The sequence below is a fragment of the Schistocerca piceifrons genome, chromosome 8 (assembly GCF_021461385.2).
Source record: "Schistocerca piceifrons isolate TAMUIC-IGC-003096 chromosome 8, iqSchPice1.1, whole genome shotgun sequence".
NCBI classification, from domain to species: Eukaryota; Metazoa; Arthropoda; class Insecta; order Orthoptera; family Acrididae; genus Schistocerca; species Schistocerca piceifrons.
The window spans coordinates 253,571,382-253,592,337 of record NC_060145.1 but is presented as its reverse complement, the minus strand read 5'-3'; the positions used below and the strand labels follow the sequence as shown (position 1 = coordinate 253,592,337).

At 39.8% G+C, this 20,956-nt stretch overlaps 1 protein-coding gene across 3 annotated transcripts in view; it reads left to right on the top strand.

The window, feature by feature from the left end:
* LOC124711757 (coiled-coil domain-containing protein 6) overlaps window positions 1-20,956 on the top strand; it is a 69,410-nt gene that overhangs the window by 21,118 nt on the left and 27,336 nt on the right. For all 3 annotated transcript variants that reach the window (XM_047241971.1, XM_047241972.1, XM_047241970.1), the window contains exon 7: window positions 18,278-18,405. In XM_047241971.1, coding sequence (XP_047097927.1) covers window positions 18,278-18,405 — 128 coding nt within the window. The remainder of the gene's footprint in view (window positions 1-18,277; window positions 18,406-20,956) is intronic.

The window sequence follows — 20,956 nt, the reverse complement described above, 5'->3', positions numbered from 1 at the left end:
TAAGCTAAATAAGTGTGAGTAGACAGTTGTTGGCATAAGGGGGAAGACAACAATCAGATTTGTATAGGCTTGCAGATGTAATTGTTAGCCTGCTGGTTCAATTACCGCAGCATTGTTTCGACAAATAATCAATAGCTAGTGCAATGTGGTGTGTTACATTATGCAATTGGTATAATTTATTTGATTAGCCTACCAGATATCGCAGATGTTAAACGTATTTTTGACTCGTGTTTGTAATCTTTTTTTCGTAACTCAAATTTGCAATTATACTTACGTTTGATATCATAAAGGTCTATTAACTGTGAAGTTTCTGATTTTTATCTGGTCCCCCAACAAAGATACTACAGGCCACAAAATGGAAAAATTAAAAAAATCAATTTTTTAAAATAGTGTATTTTTTAAAGTGTAAGCTGCTCACCTTTGATACTCTATAAACAGTAACTAAACTATACAGTGTAATACCAGAAGAAATATTAAAGCTTAGAAATTAATCATTCTTTGGAAAACTACTGTTCAAAAATTGAGGGCGCTTTTTTTAATTTTTAATTCGTGGCTGATAACTTTCAAATATTAAAAATATATTAAAGAATACGTTCAGCTAAGTGGTGGTGATGTTAATTTGTAGCCCAGAGTGTGTTGAACCAAATGCATTTTATCTGAAAGGCTTAAGACAATCCACTACTAAATAATTGTAAAAAATGTAGATGCTTGCAAATACGAAAAATCACATGCGGCCTGGAACAAATATGGCTGCCATTTGAAAATAATAAACAATAAAATTTTTAAAAAAATATTTTTGTGACTACAAAAAATTGGGGAATTTACCCAGCAAATAATGAAAATTTTTCTGAGATGGTCGAGCAACCAATTATTTTTTTTTTCTTCGACCAGTTGGTATGGGCTGACCCAACATGGCTGACACTACTATTTACTTCACTCATCTTTTCAATGGTACAAAGATTAAATTGGGGCAATACTCTTGGGTTTTCCTCTGTAAAGTTATATTTGAAAACGGAATTAAGTATTTCAGCTTTTACTTTGCTACCCTCAATTTAAGTTCCTGTCTCATTCGCTAGGGTCTGGACGCTAACTTATGGTGCCACTAACAGCCTTTATACCCACCTACGGGTTCATGGGTTACAATAGGCCCAAGGTTTTCCTGCCTGTCGTAAGATGCAACTAAAAGGGGTCTCCCACTTTTCAGCCCAATAAGTTCAGGTGTCATTTTATGGTTTGACTTCCCACTTTCCAGATTCTACAGAAGTGTGGGCCATTTGGGGAAGGACGTCTTATGTTGTGCACCAGTTATCCACAGTGCTGTTAGATTAGATCTCTTGCACCTCTTATTGTCATGGCTATGCATCTCCACCTGCAACTCAACTATTTTGGTGAGGGTACCTTCCGGGGTACGTCTTCTTTTTCCGTTGTCTGCTGTCCTCTTTCGCCTCCATGACACTACTGGATTTCTCCGCACTCAATATCCAGCACATCTACCAGTCCATTGTGGTGGGGCCACCATGTACCCATTTGGTGGTAGCCCGCTGACAACACAGGGCTCGCACTGCTGATGTCAGAGCTGCAAACTGCCCACGTATGCCAAGGAGTAGATGCCCATCTTCGTGGGGCATTAGGACTCACGGCAACAGCTATTGTGCCAGGTGGCCTTTGCTATGGCTGGCGTGCCAGGTGGCCTTTGCTATGGCTGGGTGGTGCCTGTGGGAGAAACTCTTGATGGGAGGGGGTGGTATGAGGGCAGATGACACTGCAACGAAGTGGACCAAGTCATCTTTCGCTTGGGACTGAATTACTCGAGCAGCCTCTGAGAAAGGGAAGGGTGATTACATTGCTGACAAATATGACTCTAACCGTCACACTCTGTGTGATTTTAGTTCATTTCGTCTTGTCTTTGTCTAAGTTTCTCTTGTTCTGTATCGTCTGTGATCTATTCTGTTCATTGTTTTTATTCTCTGTGGGTGTTCTTTGTATTTGGAAAAAAGGGACCGATGACCGTAGCAGTCTGGTCCCTTTGATCCCACAAACCAACCAACCAAATATGACTCTAAATCATTTCCCTCCATAGCAACACCATGGGAGGAACATAGGGCTATAGAGTGAAGAGAGTCATATTCACCTTGTTATTTAGTGTGCAACAGAACTCGTGGGAACTCCTTCGAGATATGAAGCCTCTGTTTTATTTTTTATTTTTTTAGCATCTGGAGGACAAGTTTGGGGAAGTGGCAGTGCTGTCCCGAATGCGCAATGGGTCAGTTTTGATTCAGTTGACATCTCCATCCCAGTCCCAGGCATTACTCATGTGTGACGAGCAGGATGATAGTACTATTTTGGTCACTCCCCCTGAAAGCCTCAACATGGATCAAGGAATTTTTTCATCGCGACCTCCTGTTGCAGTCCAGTGATGAGCTACGTGCCAGTTTGGAACGACGGGCCTTCACTTCGTCCGTTATCAAGGAGACAAAGAATGTATGGCAGTCATCGATTCAAGCTACTCACAGGGACTCCATTGGCCTTTACTGGCTTCACATCCGCCATATTTGGCTAATACGTGGTCACTTCCTCCATCGCAAGGATTCACTTGGGTGTTGCTGTGGCTCCCACACGACTGTCGTCAACATCTTGTTCGAATGACGTATTTTAGCCACTTTGTGGCAGTCTTTGAACCTTCCCAGCATTCTGCATCCGGTGTTGGGTAACAATGTCTCAATGGCTAGTGGGGTTATACGTTTTATTCGTAAGGGGGGTTTTTACCACACAATCTAAGGTGGGAGCCTGGCCTTCTCTCCCAGACCTCCATCCCCCCCCCCCCTCTGTTTTTTCTGTTCCTCACTCTTTCTTTGCTGTTTGTTTGCCTTGGTGTTCTTCTTGTCCCTGTATGTGTTCATCTTGCCTTCTCTTTTAGGCTGGAAATTTTAGGGTGTTGCAGAGTGGCTGGCTCATCCTTTTTTTTTTATTGTTGTGATCAGCCAGCCTTGGCCACCTGCTATAGTATTTTAATACCTTCCACTACTTTTCTTTTTAGTGTATGTTTTTTCCCCTTTTGGTTAGCTTCTTCAGTTTTTCCTTTCCAGGTGGTTCCTCTTTAGTTTTCCGTTCTTTTTCTTTCCCCGACTCCTTTTGGGAATTGGTCAAAACTTAAGCTTTGTCTGCATGAGGAAAAAGGGACTGAGGACTCTGTAGTTTGGCCCCTTTATACCCTACATCAACCAACCAACAGCCTTTACATAAAATAAAAATTTTTTGGGTTCTGTGAAAGATTACTTGACAATATTCTGCTAGGGTAGTCACTGAAGGCTTTGCACATTGCCTTCTCGACAGCCAAACACATTTCATTTAGCATCTGTCTATCTGTAGTCATACTCTTTGTTTTACATTTAGTATACAGTAGTCTCCATTTCTTTTTGAAGTGTCTTTACAGTGCCTGTGTGCTGTGGAGGGTACCTACCATTATGAATTGTTCTGCTGAGTACATTGAGAATGACATGAAAATTATTGAACTATATGGAAAAAACGTAAACTGGTTACAAACTATGGTGTGCACACACTTTATTCAACATGTAAATGTCACTACAGATATTTAGATTTATGTTATGACAGGTTCGATGTGCCTGCCATCATTGGCGATGATGTGGCGCAGATGAATGGCATATACCTTGTCCTTAATATAGCCCAACAAAAAGGAATAGCCTGTGTTCAGATCTGGAGAATATGCTGCCAATTGAGGCCCATGCTAGTGGTCTCTGGGGTCCCCAGACCCAGAATATGGTCCCCAAAGTGCTCCTCCAGGACATCAAACACTCTCCTGCTTCGATGGGGTCGAGTTCCATCTCAGATGAGCCATATCTTGTCGAAATCAGGGTCACTTTGGATATCGGGGTTGAAATCATCTTCCAAAACCTTCATGTACTGATTGGTAGTCACCGTTTCATCAAGGAATATTGCACCGACTATTCCGTGGCTGAACATTGCACACCACACTGTCACCCATTGTTTGCTAATTGACGAACCCATCAAGATGAAAGTGGGCTTCTTCGCTAAGCCAAACTATACAATTCCCATCATGTCCTATGGCCAACTGTGCAGTTTGAATGTCCTAAAGTAAACCGTTCAGAAGTTAGGACAATTTTATTTCATATAGTTCAGTAATTGTTACCTTGTATATATCCGAACATTGTCTACTATTCTTTTAAACTTGAACCATAGTTCTTCTATATGCTCCTGCCATGTGTTGAAAGTTTAAAGTTCCTCATTGAGATTTTGACACTTCTCATTTTTTTTTTTTTTTGTCTAGTTTACTGAACGTGTACATCTTTCGCTTGTTTCAGTTGTCCTTTGTACTTCGTTAATCATTGTTGCCACAGCCAAGTCATGGTCATTGATACCAGTTTCATTGTGGACATCCCAAAGAGAACAGGTCTGTTTCTTGCAACTAGGTCCTATATATTTCCATCCTTAGTGGGGTTCCAAACTATGTATTCTGTGTAGCTTTCAGAGAATGCATTTAGTAATGTTTCACAAGATGCCTTATCACACCAACAACTAACAAAACTGTAATTATCCCAATTAATTGTTGAATGATTAAAGTCTCCACCTAATTTTACAGTATGATTTGGGAACTACGTACACGTGAACAGAGGTTTTCTGTAAAGTTTTTGATTACATGAGACAAGTCTGGTGGACAATAGAAGGATCCCCTTATTATTTTGCCCACTGCTGCTACTGAGTTTAGCCCACTCAATCTCACATGTAGCCTCAATTTCTGTCTCAGTGGATTTGAGTTTCTTACCTGCTGTGACAAATATAACCACCTCTACTCCTCATTAGCCTGTCCTTTCAATATTCACTTAAATTTTTTGCATTAATCTCCCTAGGATCAGTTTCAGGTTTCAACCAACTTTCTGTGCTTAGTTTTGTGTGTGCTTCACTGCTGTTCAGGAGCACTTCAAACTTTGACACTTTGTTGTGAATGCCTCGACAATGAACGGTTAGGATTTTAATGCTCTCATCTGTGGGAGGCATTTATTTCGTCTTACATTGATACCTCTGGGTTTCCTACAGCTGTCATTATCTGGATTGGATGGAGAATTACCTAACCTAAGAAATCCATGTGTGTAACCCACATGCAGCCAGCTACTTGGGCAGCAGCCTTTGATGTGTCGTGCACACCGACCAATTTAGGGGTGCCCTACAGCTCTCAACCCAGTGGCACAAGTCCAGGAAACTTCAATCTAGCTTGTCACAGAACTTTCAAAATTTCTCGTTGTTTCCCCAAAACATGAAATAAGTTCCACTGACTCAGTTTCAGTGAGAGACAGCACCTTGAACTTGATGCTTAGGGGGTCAGTGTAACACCCTGAGTCTTCCCTGGTCTCTATCTGCATTGCACACAACACCTAAATCTACCATTGAAACACTGCTTACAGCCAAGTGATGGGTAGTGACAGATCCCTACTTTCTGCAGAGGAGACTGATCCACAAGAGTGGATAATACTGAGATATGTTAGGTACTGGTACCACAGACACGTGACTCTCAGCTCTTCCAATGCACCTCTTTATCAGTAATCATATGAAACTTAGAAGTATCTGTGAAAACATGAAATGTTTTGAGCACTTACACAATAGCAAGGGTTCTTCTCTCTGCACTGGTGCTTCCGATTTAGTTTCGGAAGTGTACACTATAGTGTGTTCAAAACTGTCCACATATTTGTGTTTGAAAATGGTCCAAAGGCCATACTAGGAGGCAGCTGTGGCTGAAACGAGATTTTTGCCAGGTTGGAAGGTAAGCAAGCAAGGCCTTAATAAAGTAAAAACACCTTCGCAGTGAGGGAACCAGTGAAAAGGAACATCTTTATGTAAGAGAGTGTGAAGTGAATGGGCCATTGTCTACACCAGGAAGAAATTTATGGTCGTAAGCAGTTGTTCTGCAAGAGGCTTGCAACTCTTTGACTTTTCTAGGATGGGGCAAAGCTTTAATGGCATCGACATACTGGTGTAGAAGCTTGATGCCAGCATGTGAGACTTTAAAACCAAAATAGAGGATAGGGGGCTGAAATAATTGTGATTTGTCAGAGTTACATGTCAGACCGGCGGCCTGTCGAGTCATGAACGATGCATGAAGGTTCCACAAATGTTCATCTGTTGAGGAACCTGAGACCACAGTATCATCCAGGCTGTTAATGTACCCAGCACTGAAGCTGTGAGCTGCTTCAAAAATTGTTGGAAGAGGGCAGGGGCACTAGTTGAGTCACATGGCAGGTGCTGGTATTAATATATACAGAAGGGAGTATTAATTATGAGGACAAGTTTGGGATCATCATCCAGGGGCAGTTGTAAGTAGGCTTTAGCCACAGTTCACAAATAAAACCACAATATAGGTATGACCCAAGTGGATCTCCGCACTCGACACAACAATAACTGAAGCTTGAATGAACAGTATAAAAACTGTTAGTGACGGCGAATATGCATCCGCTGGACTCTATACGACTAGAATGCTCAAAATTCACAAGGAAGCTAACTATGAATAGCATCAATCTGAAAAATATTTTTTTTTTTAAGAAATAGAGCTTATACTTACTTAAGTTGCTACACACGTGCAAGATGCATCTGGGTTTTGAGCTTATTTGAAGGGAAAAGTGCGTCTTACATACGAGAAAATGTGGTACATATTTAATTTTTGGTACATGCCATCATTTGTGGTGTACATTAAAAAGACCACACTGCAGTACTGTAGGTTGCTGCTAGAGGAGCCAAAAGAAAATGGAGAAGCATTGTACTGAAGTTGATATGGATTGTGGCATTTTGTTTTGGCTCCTTTATTGGTATGGTATGGTGCTGTGGTGTGGGGATTTTAATTTGTACTGGAATTGAGTTGCAGACATGTAGCCACAAGCAAAATGAATTACGTAACTTCTTTAAAGTGGTGATAAAAACATTGTCGATTGTATGTTGCAGTGTTGTAGCTGAGCATTTCAGTCTCTCTCTTTCCTGTGAATCTTTTCTACTGATTTAGCAGTAAATCTAGTGTTGCTATTAGTAGAAATACAATTTTTGAATATTTCTGTTTGGTTTGAGGTTCATGCAGAACATGTTACAAAATCTGGATATGTTATTTCGTCTCATTTTTTACTGTTTCTGTGTTTTTCCTTTCAGAGAAGAAACTTTCATTAGTGGGTTCATTGTTTATTTCCATGTAGAAAAAATTAGTACAAATGCAAATAAACACGTACTCAACCAGAATGGGTAAAATGTAAAACTTTTTGAATTAGAATGTCTGTTTCTTTGAAGATAGGGAATAGTACAGAGAAGAAGGATAGAAAGTTTGGGATTTTGATGAAGCATGAAGGCAGTCACAAAAGATAAAATTTCAAGGCAATGTGTGAACATTTGTCCCATACTAACATGCCATTTGTGTGTGTGTGTGTGTGTGTGTGTGTGTGTGTGTGTGTGTGTGTGTGTGTGTGTAGCAGCATGCTGAAATGTATAAGCGGCTCTCGCTTATAATTGAAGCAATGGTGTTCGAAGGATGTCTGTCTTCTTTACTGCTACACATAGCGACTGCACCACTTGGTACCGCAACAACTCCCTTTATCTGAAACAATAAACCAAATATCCTTCACGTGTTCGCGATGGGCTTATAAACTTACATGAAACTTGATAACAGTGGTTTTTATGCCTGGTTTGCAAATGAATGTTCAAACTTAGATAATATGATATCCTGAATTATAAGTTCTACCATTCAAACCGATGTCACATTATAGCCTTCAAGGATGTTGATTTGGGAAGTATTAGAGCGTCATTAATGCGGCGCTACGGTGCTAATTCAACAACTCCTACGTCATAAATCCGGAGATAATGTATTCTCTAAATAAAGTACTGAAAGCATCGTAATAAAATGTTCAATTACTGTTCACTGTTAATAATGTCACTCAATCACCTTAAGCTTCAGCCTTCTATCAAGAAAATAATTATTTCACAGTTACACAATAAAGTTCAATTAAATGATGTAGACGACACAAAGTATTAAAGTTATAACTGAGTTTATTGAAACTTCTGAGTTATCTAACCACTGCACTAGAAAGCACACCGATCTGTAATTCAAGGAATTGAAGCTACGATTTACATCAGCAATTCTGACATTGACTACAGCTTCCAACAACACGGCATACCTGTGAATTCTTCATGATTGTGTGTATATGTTTCCTACTCAAGTCTATTTGTAGACTTTGTCGGCATTTGGTATATTGTTGTGTCGCTCAATGTTCGTGGTGATCACAGATCATGACGACCAAGTCCCAGAATTGATTAAGTATCAGACGAGTTAGTTTTCCCTCGGGTTATAATATCTTTTCTGTTGTGTGGCAAAACTGTAAATGTTCTATCACTTTTCTTCAGAACTTTGACTAATATGTCAAGACGATACTTGAAAAACTTTAAAATTCCAGATCGGTCTGAAACAGTCTAGTATCGGTCAGTAAGCGTGCTTCTATCACAATATATACAAGAGAGCAAATTAACATCTCCATTGAAGTTTTTAATTGCAGTCGCAGTGAACTTGCAGCTGGATGCGGCTACAACTCTTGTCTTGGATAAATGTTATCTCTGATCTCTTTATTTTGCCTGGGGTTTAATCTTCGTAAAGAATATATTTTGAATTCTTTGTTGAGAGTTTCATGCTTCGTAGATTAAGTGATCATCTGATAATCTTTCGTTTGGTTCCTTCTGTGGAACAGATGTTTATTCCCTAGAATTTCTGTTGGTCAAACTTTCAATAGTGTTAGTATTTTGTTGCCAGTAGATACTGTCAAGGTTAGGAGGACTAATTTTTATATCTTTTGCTGTCAAAAGGGATGTCATTAGGGGCTCTATATTTGGCATGTTATACTGGTTGCTAAAGCATTGCTTTTGTGAAAATATGAAGTCTTACTGTGATATGTACCCCATTTGAAATTCTCCTTCCTTCCCTACCCAGTTACTAGGTTTGTAAAGCAGCTTAGTAGTTTGAGGGTAGTAGTTTTCATTTACATAATGAAACTCAGTAAAGCACTCTAGGTGTCCAATCTATAGTTTCTGTAGTGATTATTTGATGTGAATAATAAAAGATGAAACATTGTCCCATCTTATCATTTTATCTTCTGTTCCAGATTGTTTCTGTAGTGTCTGTGGAGTTGTGGTTATAGGAAGAATGCACTCCCATGCGTTTTTTGTAGTTTATTGGAGATACATGTACATGAAATATACCAAGATAATAGTTGGAGATTTATCTGCTGTCCTCACCAGGATCAGAATAACAGTAATTGATAGTTGGGCATAAAGGGGAGAGGTGATGGTAACCAGTTCACCATTATGTGCCAGCTCAGAGTGGCTCTGATAGCAGCAGCTGTGCAATTCCATACTGAGTATGTTGATAGATTCCCCATTAACATGCAGTATTGAATCCACTCTGCAAGAACTTAGTTCTCGTCACATTTTCCATAAAAGAAGTGTACCACACTGAGGAACGAAGCATATAAGGTCATATCACAAAAATTATTTTGTGGACTGTAATCTCATCAACTGTCAAGTTGTTCTGATACATGTATAATGCAGCTGTTCTGAATTTACCATGCAGCTTGTTTTTATAACAAAAAGTGAGCCAAGTATGGTATGAAAATACCTACGAGGGCAGTTCAATAAGTAATGCAACACATTTTTTTTCTGAAACAGGGGTTGTTTTATTCAGCATTGAAATACACCAGGTTATTCCCCAATCTTTTAGCTACACAACACTATTTTTCAACGTAATCTCCATTCAATGCTACGGCCTTACGCCACCTTGAAATGAGGGCCTGTATGCCTGCACGGTACCATTCCACTGGTCGATGTCGGAGCCAACGTCGTACTGCATCAATAACTTTATCATCATCCGCGTAGTGCATCCCACGGATTGCGTCCGTCATTGGGCCAAACATATGGAAATCCGACGGTGCGAGATCGGGGCTGTAGGGTGCATGAGGAAGAACAGTCCACTGAAGTTTTGTAAGCTCCTCTCGGGTGCGAAGACTTGTGTGAGGTCTTGCGTTGTCATGAAGAAGGAGAAGTTCATTCTGATTTTTGTGCCTACGAACACGCTGAAGTCGTTTCTTCAATTTCTGAAGAGTAGCACAATACACTTCAGAGTTGATCGTTTGACCATGGGGAAGGACATCGAACAGAATAACCCCTTCAGCGTCCCAGAAGACTGTAACCATGACTTTACTGGCTGAGGGTATGGCTTTAAACTTTTTCTTTTTTCTTGGTAGGGGAGTGGGTATGGCGCCACTCCATTGATTGCCGTTTTGTTTCAGGTTCGAAGTGATGAACCCATGTTTCATCGCCTGTAACAATCTTTGACAAGAAATTGTCACCCTCAGCCACATGACGAGCAAGCAATTCCGCACAGATGGTTCTCCTTTGCTCTTTATGGTGTTCGGTTAGACAACGAGGGACCCAGCGGGAACAAACCTTTGAATATCCCAACTGGTGAACAATTTTGACAGCACTACCAACAGAGATGTCAAGTTGAGCACTGAGTTGTTTGATAGTGATCCGTCGATCATCTCGAACGAGTGTGTTCGCACGCTCCGCCATTGCAGGAGTCAAAGCTGTGCACGGCCGGCCCGCACGCGGGAGATCAGGCAGTCTTGCTTGACCTTACGACGATGATGACACACACTTTGCCCAACGACTCACCGTGCTTTTGTCCACTGCCAGATCACTGTAGACGTTCTGCAAGCGCCTATGAATATCTGAGATGCCCTGGTTTTCCGCCAAAAGAAACTCGATCACTGCCCGTTATTTGCAACGCACATCCGTTACAGACGCCATTTTAACAGCTCCGTACAGCACTGCCACCTGTCGGAAGTCAATGAAACTATACGAGACGAAGCGGGAATGTTTGAAAATATTCCACAAGAAATTTCAGGTTTTTTCAAACAAAATTGGCCGAGAAAAAAATGTATTGCATTACTTATTGAACTGCCCTCGTATTAGGCTGTGCTGTAGATCAGTCTTGAAAAGAATGATATTTCATTCAAACTGGAGACACACATTGATAGTATACCTTGAAAATAATGTATTAGTTGGCACAATTACTCTGAATTCGAAACAAAATTAGCCATCAGTGATCAACCTCAAATCATGAAATAGATGCTGTGGTTCACTACCACCATTGGGGAAAACAGTCATTTCCGCAGTGATGGTAGTGAACCGTGGCATCTGTTTTATGATCTGAGGTTGACTGTGGCAGCTGAAAACAATAGCTTTGGTTTTGAAATGAGTGTAATTGTGCAGAATAATACAGATCAGTCTGTTCCTGCAACATTTATTTTGCATTCGCGTGTCTATGCTTTGCTACCTCACAATCAGATTGTCAACTTCCAACATAACCTAGACCTTGGACTATACTACAAATCATTCTGTCACTGACATCAAGATTTCAGAAGAGAGAATGCTATCACACTGTAGCCTGTAATTATGGTTGTTGAAAGGGAGGTATTTGTCCCTTTTTTTTACTGTAGCTTAGCTGAACTTACTTAGATAGGAAAATACAATACTGTCAAGAAAGTAGAAAAACATAATGTTGTCTTTGCAGCATTTCTACATGAATCATAAAAACCCAAAAAAGTGATTTGCCTAATACAAAAGATGGGCAAAAATACGGAATCACCAAAAGCACAATCCATTATCAAGCTTAATATGGTGTAGGAAATCCGTTAGCACTCCAAAGAGCTTCTGCTCGTCTCAGAATGGATAAATGTAGGTCCTGTACGGTTTTCAAGGGAATCCTTTACTATTCTTCCTGCTACAACAGGAACAGGAACAGTGATAGAGGGGGGGGGGGGGATAACGATTGCACAACTTTCTCTTGGTAGACCACAGAGGCTCTATAATATTGAGATATAGTGACCGTGGTGGCTAATGTGACCTCACAGTGTAAACATGGGATCTAACATGATATGGCTGTCCAAATCACCACCGAACTCTCACCCTGTTTCACTCTTGACAGCTATCAGTCTGCCCTGTAGCCTTGGGATGGTGTATGCCAGACATAACCTCTGCCAGAAGTTGGAAACGGTGTTAAACAAGACTCATCCAACCAAATGACCTCCTTGCATTGCTCCATAGTTCAGGTTTTCTAGATTCAGTGTCACATTTTCTGTTGTGGATATTTGTGTCTCAAATGAGAGGTTTTGGAATTCCAGCTTATGGAGCTCGCTTTGTGTTGTTTTGTCGGTGACAGGGATCACGAGTATGATATTCCATTCTGCAGTGACATTTGGAGTTGCCGGCCTCTTACTGTTTGTCTCAATCCTCTTCAGTGATCATCTGTCATGTTCACTCGATGCACTTTATCCCTGATGTAGTGTATTGGATAATTTTTCTCTGTATTCCGTGTATGTGATATAAATCTTTGATATGGTGCCTCTTGAAATGCCAAACACTTCGGCTGCCTTGATTATGGAAGTACCCACCACATGAGCAGCGGCAATTTGCACACATTCGAATTCACCGAGCAATGTGGCATAGTCGCTAGACACTGGACTCTCATTCGGGAGGACGACAGTTCAATCCTGCGTCCGGCCATCCTGATTTAGGTTTTCTGTGATTTCCCTAAATCACTCCAGGCAAATGTCAGGATGGTTCCTTTGAAAGGGCATGGCCGACTTCCTTCCCCTTCTTTGCCTAATCCAATGAGACCGATGACCTCGCTGTCTGGTCTCCTTCCCCAAACAACTCAACCCATCTTAGCTATGACATACGCACTGGCAACTACACAGGATTCTGTTCTGATCATGACTCACACTTGTAACTTATTGAGGATGTTACATGGGCACTGTTTGTGGTCAGATACAACAGAGCAACTTGAAGGTTTGGTTAGCACGAACTTTTATGTTCAAGCATGCGTTTCCCATGGTGTTTTGAGTTTTCAAGTTGTAGTATGAAAGGGAAGATGATTTTGCTTTGTAGGTAATAAAAGTTGTCTTCTGTGTAGCACAATGTTGACTCAATTATGATTATCTTCAATCAACTTCCGGGAAGGCATGCAAGAGGCCTTGGAAAGAGTAAAATTAGTGTGCTTTTTTAAAGAAAAAATATTGAAATGTAGTAAATGTGAAGGCTAAGAATGCTGAACAACATAACTTTGACTTCTGTTGCCTCGTAAATATTGCGTAACAACATAGAAACTGCGATGCGGCATAAATCTTGGGCTCTCATAATTTCTTGTAACTATGATCTAATTCGTGCAGTTTTTGTCATTTTAACTGCACACCATGTACATATGACATTGAAGTGAAAGGAACATCACTGTTATTTCAGTTTTCAATTTCAAATATTATCAAAGCAAGTACTAATTACTAAAAATTGGATCATAATTAGGTGCCAGTGTCTCTAACTGTGGACCACCTCGTATTTATTATGATAGCTAATAGTTATGGTTCATATGACAATTTCTTTGAGTTGGAAATGAAAAAAAAAACCTTATGTAACATGTTTATGTTGCAACTGATGAAATTTAACCAATACATGAGAAAAGAAGTGACAAAATCGTTCATTTACCACATATGCTGTGGTTCTTTTACAGAATTTAATTCTCTTTTGTTGGACATCTTAACTGGTGGCTGAATTTTGCAATTTAAATCATATTCATTGTACATAAGATGATACCTTTCTCTAGGCCAAATGCATGGTTTGCCACTTCTTGACATGCAGCTCACTTCTGCCACAGTTTCTGACTTGGCTCCTCCTGACCCCTCCCTCCCCTCCCCCCTTTCCTCTTCCTCCATGTATTTCCGTTAAACATTAAGTTCGTTGTATTTGGGGTGTAAGGGTGATACGGCTTCCAAGCTCTCTTCTTTTGATGTTTACTTTTTATTTTGTAGAATAACCTACAATTTGTATTAAAAAGAGCTATTTTACTTTCCTTTATTTAAATACAGTAACAGCAGAACAATTAAACATAAACATCCCATAGATGGGAATTTTGGGCCATAATTAACCTCAATTTCAAATTTTCTATAAAATATTGTGTAATGCAAATGCATAAAAAGATATCTGTGCCCATTCTCAGCTGAGCAACTCTTTCGAAATTCAAACTGTGATTTACTGTGGATATTATTGTTGTTCAGGTAGGTTACTATTTTAGAATAAGTGACCTTCTCAAAAATTTTGGGAAATGATAACTGTAGTAAAATGGTTTGGTAGTTACTGGCATCTATCACCTTTCTTATAGAGGGGCTTAACAATGATAATTTCATTCTCTCTTGAAAAATGCCCAGAGTTAGTGATGCATTACATATTTGAGAAGACAGCACTTATAATATGGGAACAAGTCTTTAGTACTCTGTTTGAAACATTACCAACTCCAGAAGACATTTTATTTTTGAGAGAATATATAATTTTCTTAATTTCAGTAGGAAAAGATGGTGATTCATTCGTATGGTTGAATTTTACGTGAGTTGCTTTTTCAGCACACTGCTTTTACTTTTTTCTCCCTGAACCGTTTTTACGTACATTTTCTGCTATGTTTAAGAAATGATATGATCAATCATTTATGGCCCTTTAATTTAAAACCGTAGTGATGTTACCCTATCCTGTGATCTGTTTGCATGTTCCTCATTTTATTGTGTTTCGTTGCCTGTTCTTAGAGTTTCTGATTTCTGACATAATGTGCATGTTCCTTGAATTTTTAGTAACTTCTCTTGGTCATTCTGAGTAGTTTTTGTAGTGTACAACTACACTGCGATCTTTGTTTGTTCTTGCCAACAGATACATTTTCTTTCACAACATACTACACTGCTCTTAGTAATGCACAGTTTTTTACGTGAATGTTAAAGTGTCCTTTTTGATTAGCGTATTTGGAAAGCTGTTTTCAAATATTGATATGAACTTATCATGGAATAATTAAAATTTACATCAGCATTTTGTTCATTATAAATTGAGTCCCTCATCTCTTGTAGACTGTTTCTTAAAATGTTTGTCTTGAAGTCATTAATTACCCTAACTGATTTGTGCTGAGGTATCCGTGCTGTAAAGCACTATCTTATTTATCCATACTGTGGTTCACAATCACAGAGATCATTTTTTACTGGGTGTAAAGTTACTCTCTTGTTTTTAGCATCATCAAAGAAAACATTATCAGTTAGGGCCCTACTGCCTTTATCTGTCTGTGTTGGAAAAGTAATTATCAAGATCAAATTGTAGGATCCATACAAGGTTTCCAGATAATTTTCTATATCGGAGTTCTTTAGGGAAATCTACATTGAACTCAAAACAACTGTTACCTGCTAGCTGCTTGACAGACAGCATAGTAAGTGGCCCATGTGTCTCGTGAACAGTTTAAAATTTCCTAATGGCCAACTATGTACAGTTACAGTTAGTAGTGAACTATTTTTTTTCTGTATTAATTCACAAGTGCACACTTCTGTGTGTTGTTCACTACAAAAACTATTTGTTTCATTATTGTGGAACTTGTGTTCTGTCTTGAGTAAAGTAAGAACTCCTCATTTTCCAATGTTAGTTCTACGTAAGTGGACTGCTGAAGGGTAATCTTCATCAAAGAAAGTTGAACAGCAGCTGGCATTTTCCAAGTGTGCTGAGATAGTAGTTTGGCTGTTTCATGGAGTCCAGCACATACGAGACTTCCAAATGCAACGCAGAAGGAATGCAGGCAACAGTTGTACTGGTCTACTCAATATAATTAGAGATCAGTAGCTTGGACCATAGTTGTGTGCCTGGAGTGTAGTTATGGGAAATAACTGTAACTGTGTTTATGTTCCATATCTATTAAAACAATTGATCAATTTCAACCAGACATGGTGCACACCAGGAAGGAAATAATGTTGGTGTGAGAACCACTTATCTCATGTAGGAGAGAGTGGTGGGTGATGTAAAACAAAACTCTGGATCATCTGGAGCAATTTCAACCAAATTTTGTGCATACATGACTTATTGTTATAACTAGTTGCATGAAAACACTGTGTTGGTGGTATACTTCTACCATCCCTTGGATGGAAGCAGTCATGAGAAGCCATGACACAAAACAAATATTCAGTGGCAATATTGATATTGCATTTATACTTTCAGGGTCCCTAGGCTCATTGATGTTGGCCCTAGTGATGGTTTCTACGAAACTTGGCACCTGTAACACTTGACATTTGGAAAAAAATACTGTGACAGAAAGACAACTCTAGCACTCTTACAGCTAACGTGGTGGTGAAAAGAGGTGACATAAAAGAATGCCTCAGAAATGCTTGGAGCAACTCCAACCAAATTTGTGTATACATGGCTCATTTTTTATACAACAGTACTGTGAATAAAATACTGCACTACCCCATAGGATTGCAGGTGAGGATGCGAAGGGGTGATGTGAAAATATTTGAAAACGGTCTGTTGATATTTCTTCCTTGTACATAGTTGACTTGGAATACCTCAAAAGGATGTAGTGCAATCCGTGACTCTTGTTGCTCATGTGCCAACCAGGTTGGGAAAAGCACTTGGCATCCAAGCCCAAAATTTGCTCGGGCCAAAACTTTGTGTTAAAAAGACCGCACCCAACTATAGATCAGGCCGCGACTTTGATGGGCGAGCCACCTATTGCTTGAAAACTTTCTCATTTAGTGTGAGAACAATGTATAAATGCCGCACTACCTGTACCTTGACGGATGGTGCATTCTGTTGTCAGTTTCTAGAATTATTTTGAAACAAACATTAGTGAACTTAACAGCCGTTGTCACAAATGGATGAGTCAATATGATCACATTGGTGTAATTTCATGTGTTTATGCATTATTTTGCAGTTTGCTGTAATTCTGTTACAAATAAGTCACATTCATTGAATGGGCAAGAAATTTTGGAAGCTCAAGAGGGAAAAATAACTCGCCTTACACCATAGAGACCTAAAGCACACTGTTGTCAGTCCCATACTGAAGTGAATATCTGAGAAATCAATGAGACAGCTTTTCTGGAATGTTCATATATACAGTGTGGGCTTACAGCACAGATAATTGACTCACCATAAAAACATAGGATGTCAGAAACTTGTATAAATGCTATACTGTCAGAATTGACGATGATGTGCTTTAGACCCTTCTGCTTCTCAGTGCGTCAATTATGTAGTTCATAGTTAACAGGCATTGCAAATTATGGTGATGTAAAAGCATGTTCAATATGCTCAAAAAGAAAAAAATCCTTGAAACTACAAAGAAAACACAAAATAAAGTAATTGAACTTTGAACAAAGCTATATATTTTGTGTGGTTAAATGAGCTGCTGTAATTGTAATGTTACCTGTCTTGTAATAATGTAAGTTCAGAATGGATTCCCTGTCAGTAAATAAATGAAAATTGAGTTTCTTCATTTATATTCATAATTAATACTACATCTAAGTGAGGTATTTTGGAATAGTTTCTAAGACACGTTTCATCAGAAGTATTGAAAGAAGTTCTCCAGGAACTGAGAACTTGTTGCTGAGGCAGCGGTCATTTTGTATTTCATATAAAGTACACTGAGGTGATAAAATTATGAGATATCTCCTAATATTGTGTTGGACCTCCTTTTGTCTGGCATAGTGTAACAACTTGACATGAAATGAACTTGAGTTGTAGGAAGTGCCGTTCAGAAATATTGAGCCATGCCTTCAGGCCATCAGAGGTCAAAATATGGTCCAGTCAAGTACATAACAATAAAAGAGTTATTCAAATTATTAGAAAAAAAGATTTGTGGGAGCAAATCTCTTGCATTTTTCTTCTAATATGTGAGTGAGTGAGTGGGTGTTGTGTGTTCTGCATTGCTTTTATTGCAAACTGTTCAATGCCTTCATCTTTTGCTGTATAGTCCTCCCTGTGTGGAATGCTTCTGTTATCAGCAGAGCAAGGATTTCTTTAGTTTCCTTATCAACACACAGTATTGACAGTATTTGCAGTTAATGCCACATAATATCTACTATCCTTGGGAATTTACCTGCATTGCCCATCGTGTTAGATTCCACAAGTATAAAGGTCTTTGTACAGTATTAACACTTGGAAGTCATTTTTAACAATATCTTCTTGTTCATGTTATAACAAATATAATTTTTCCCATTAGTACGAAATAGTGACACAACCACAGCCTTAAATTTCACTCGACTTTCCATTAATAAGTCTTTTTTTATGCTAATATGTATAATACTTACCTTGCCATATGTGTGTGTGGCAGCAGTTTAAAAAAATAGACCAAGTATGTATATGAAAGTATTGGGATATCCTGCAGTCTAGAGATGGAGGAGGAGCGGCACTACAACGAGATCGCTATGTCAGGAGGCAACGTGCGGTCACGCACCGTGTCCAGTCCTGTACCGTACACACCCTCGCCGAGCTCGTCACGCCCACTCAGTCCAGGTATGCCTATTTCCTATTGCAGAAACTAAATTTGGTGCTTTTTTTTATATTACTTTCTTTCCATTTTCTGTATGCAGCTATGTTGGTGTCATGAGCTTTGTGAGTGTAGAATGCAGTGGTAAGTATTTGTTAATAAGCCTTCCAATATTGACACAGTCTTCTATTTTGGAAGAAACATCCGTAAAATTGCTTATAGCAGAAAAACAGCCATTCAGGGCTCAGAACCAAAAAGTTTGCTGGAGACTCGGTAGGAAGAGGAAATTAGGCCATTAGATGGTGTAGTGGTGTGACTAGTTATTAATACATGGTTAAGTATTGCATCACTTGAAAGATGAAATTAGCCTATGACCCAGCTAACTAGAGTTCAAAGAACATGTATGTCATTTCTTGGTTCTTGGATTTTCTCATAAATATTGAAGATGCATAATAATTTTTTTGCTGCATGCACGAGAGTAGAAATTGCAGTTGTTACACTATCAAAAGCAGTGCAACTTTCAGGAAGAAACGTGACTCACGTGCATGTGACAGTGTAAGAGAATCAAGGGGGACAGAGACATGGTTCACTGTATGTGGGGACTTAAACATTACATTTAATGGCCAGGTATGTGGGCAGGAGGAGATACGGAAATTATACTGAAATGGAAACACACAGGTGGATTAAAAGCTGTTGTAGCTGTAAAAAAAAAAAAAAAAAAAAATCTACTTGGTGTCCACAAATAGTGTTGAACGTTCTCCAGTAAACACAGTGTATGCCTGGAGGAGCTTTCAGCTTAAAGAGAATTTCATTTATATTTGAATTTTATAAATCGGTGCAAGATCAAAATGAGGCAGACTTTACTGGGAGTGAACCATTTGTACATAAGATTTCATCTAAATTTTTGTCGTTGCCAATCGCATGGGAATTATCATTCCACATTGTTGTGGGTTGCTGAAGGTTAGTGGCAGTCACTGAATATCAAGAGGTAAATTTTCTCATTAAGGCAACAATCCATCAAACCTTCGTCTATCAATATGCCTCTTGTACTAGTCCGTCAGACCATCTGAAACTTGTACCTTTTTATTTTGGGGTATTCTAAGACAGTTTTTCACACCACTCTGTACTCATATTGTTATGGAACCTTTTGTGGTGACTTGTTATGGAACCTTTTGTGGTGACTTGTTATGGAACCTTTTGTGGTGACTTCTCCATTCAATTATGAAAGGGATGGTTTTCAGAGATACACACCATATTATTTTGACTGGTTTATTGTTGTCCACCAAGATTCCTTTCCTGTAACAGTTTTTTTTTTTTTTTTTTTTTTTTTTTTTTTTTTTTTTTTTTTTTTTTTTTCATGGTAGCACCTACACACAATGTACTCACTTGATGTATTCTAATCTTTCCTCCTGTTCAGTATTACCATCTGCAGCTCCCTCTGGTACCATGGAAGTTACTCGCCTCTGGTACCATGGAAATTATTTGCAGAATCTATCATCCTGGCTATTCTGTAGAAAAAGATAGATTGCTACTTGCCGTAAAGAAGACACGTCAAGATGCAGACAGGCACGATTAAATGACACTCACGTATAGCTTTCGGCCACAGCCTATGTCACCCACACACCCCTCATGCACGCATGACTGCCAACTTCAACATCTCGGGCCGGAATGCAACACAATGTGAGATGGAGGCAGCAATCTGAAGGGTAAGGTGAAGGGGAAGGGATAGTAGCGAATGGGTGGGGGGGGGGGGGGGGGGGGGGGGGGAGAGAGAGAGAGAGAGAGAGAGAGAGAGAGAGAGAGAGAGAGAGAGAGAGAGAGAGAGAGAGAGACGCTGCTTGGTGGATGGTGAAGGGACTAGCCTGCCAACAGGTGCAGTGTCAGGAGATTGTGGAGCAGGCAGGTGTGGGGGGAAAAAAGGAGAGGAGTGAGGAAAGATAGGTGGATGCATTGGCAGAGGGATACAAATAGAGTGGGAGATGAGAATGGGAAGGAGATGTTACTGTAGGTTGAGGCTGGGATAATCACGGGAATGGAGAATGTGTTGTAAGGATAACTTCCATCTGCCTCCACCCAACAGTCCCCCCCCCCCCCCCCCATCCTATCATGTCCGCCCCATTCTTGTCTCCCACCCTGTTTATTTGCAGCCCTCTGCCAAATCATCCACCCATCTTTCCCCACTCCTCTCCATCCCCCCCCCCCCTACCACCCCCACCCCCCCCCCCGCAACCATCTCTGCCCCACATACTCCTGTCACTGTACTCGTCGGCGGTGTAGTCCCTGCACACTCCACCAGGCAGCATTCATCTCTCTCCCCCAACTGTACACTACTATCCCCTTCACCTTCCCTTCAGACTGCTGCTTGCATCCCATGCGATGTTGCTTTCTGGCCCGAGATGCTGGAGTTGGCTCTACCTGGAGTTTCCATTGTTTTATCCTGTCTATTCTTGCAGTTAAAATATGAAATGGATAGATGGTTACTCACCTCACACCATAAGACACTGAGTAGCAAACAGGCACTCTGGAAAGAGACTTATTTATATGTCAGCTATTGGAGCCAGTCCTATGCCAGATTTC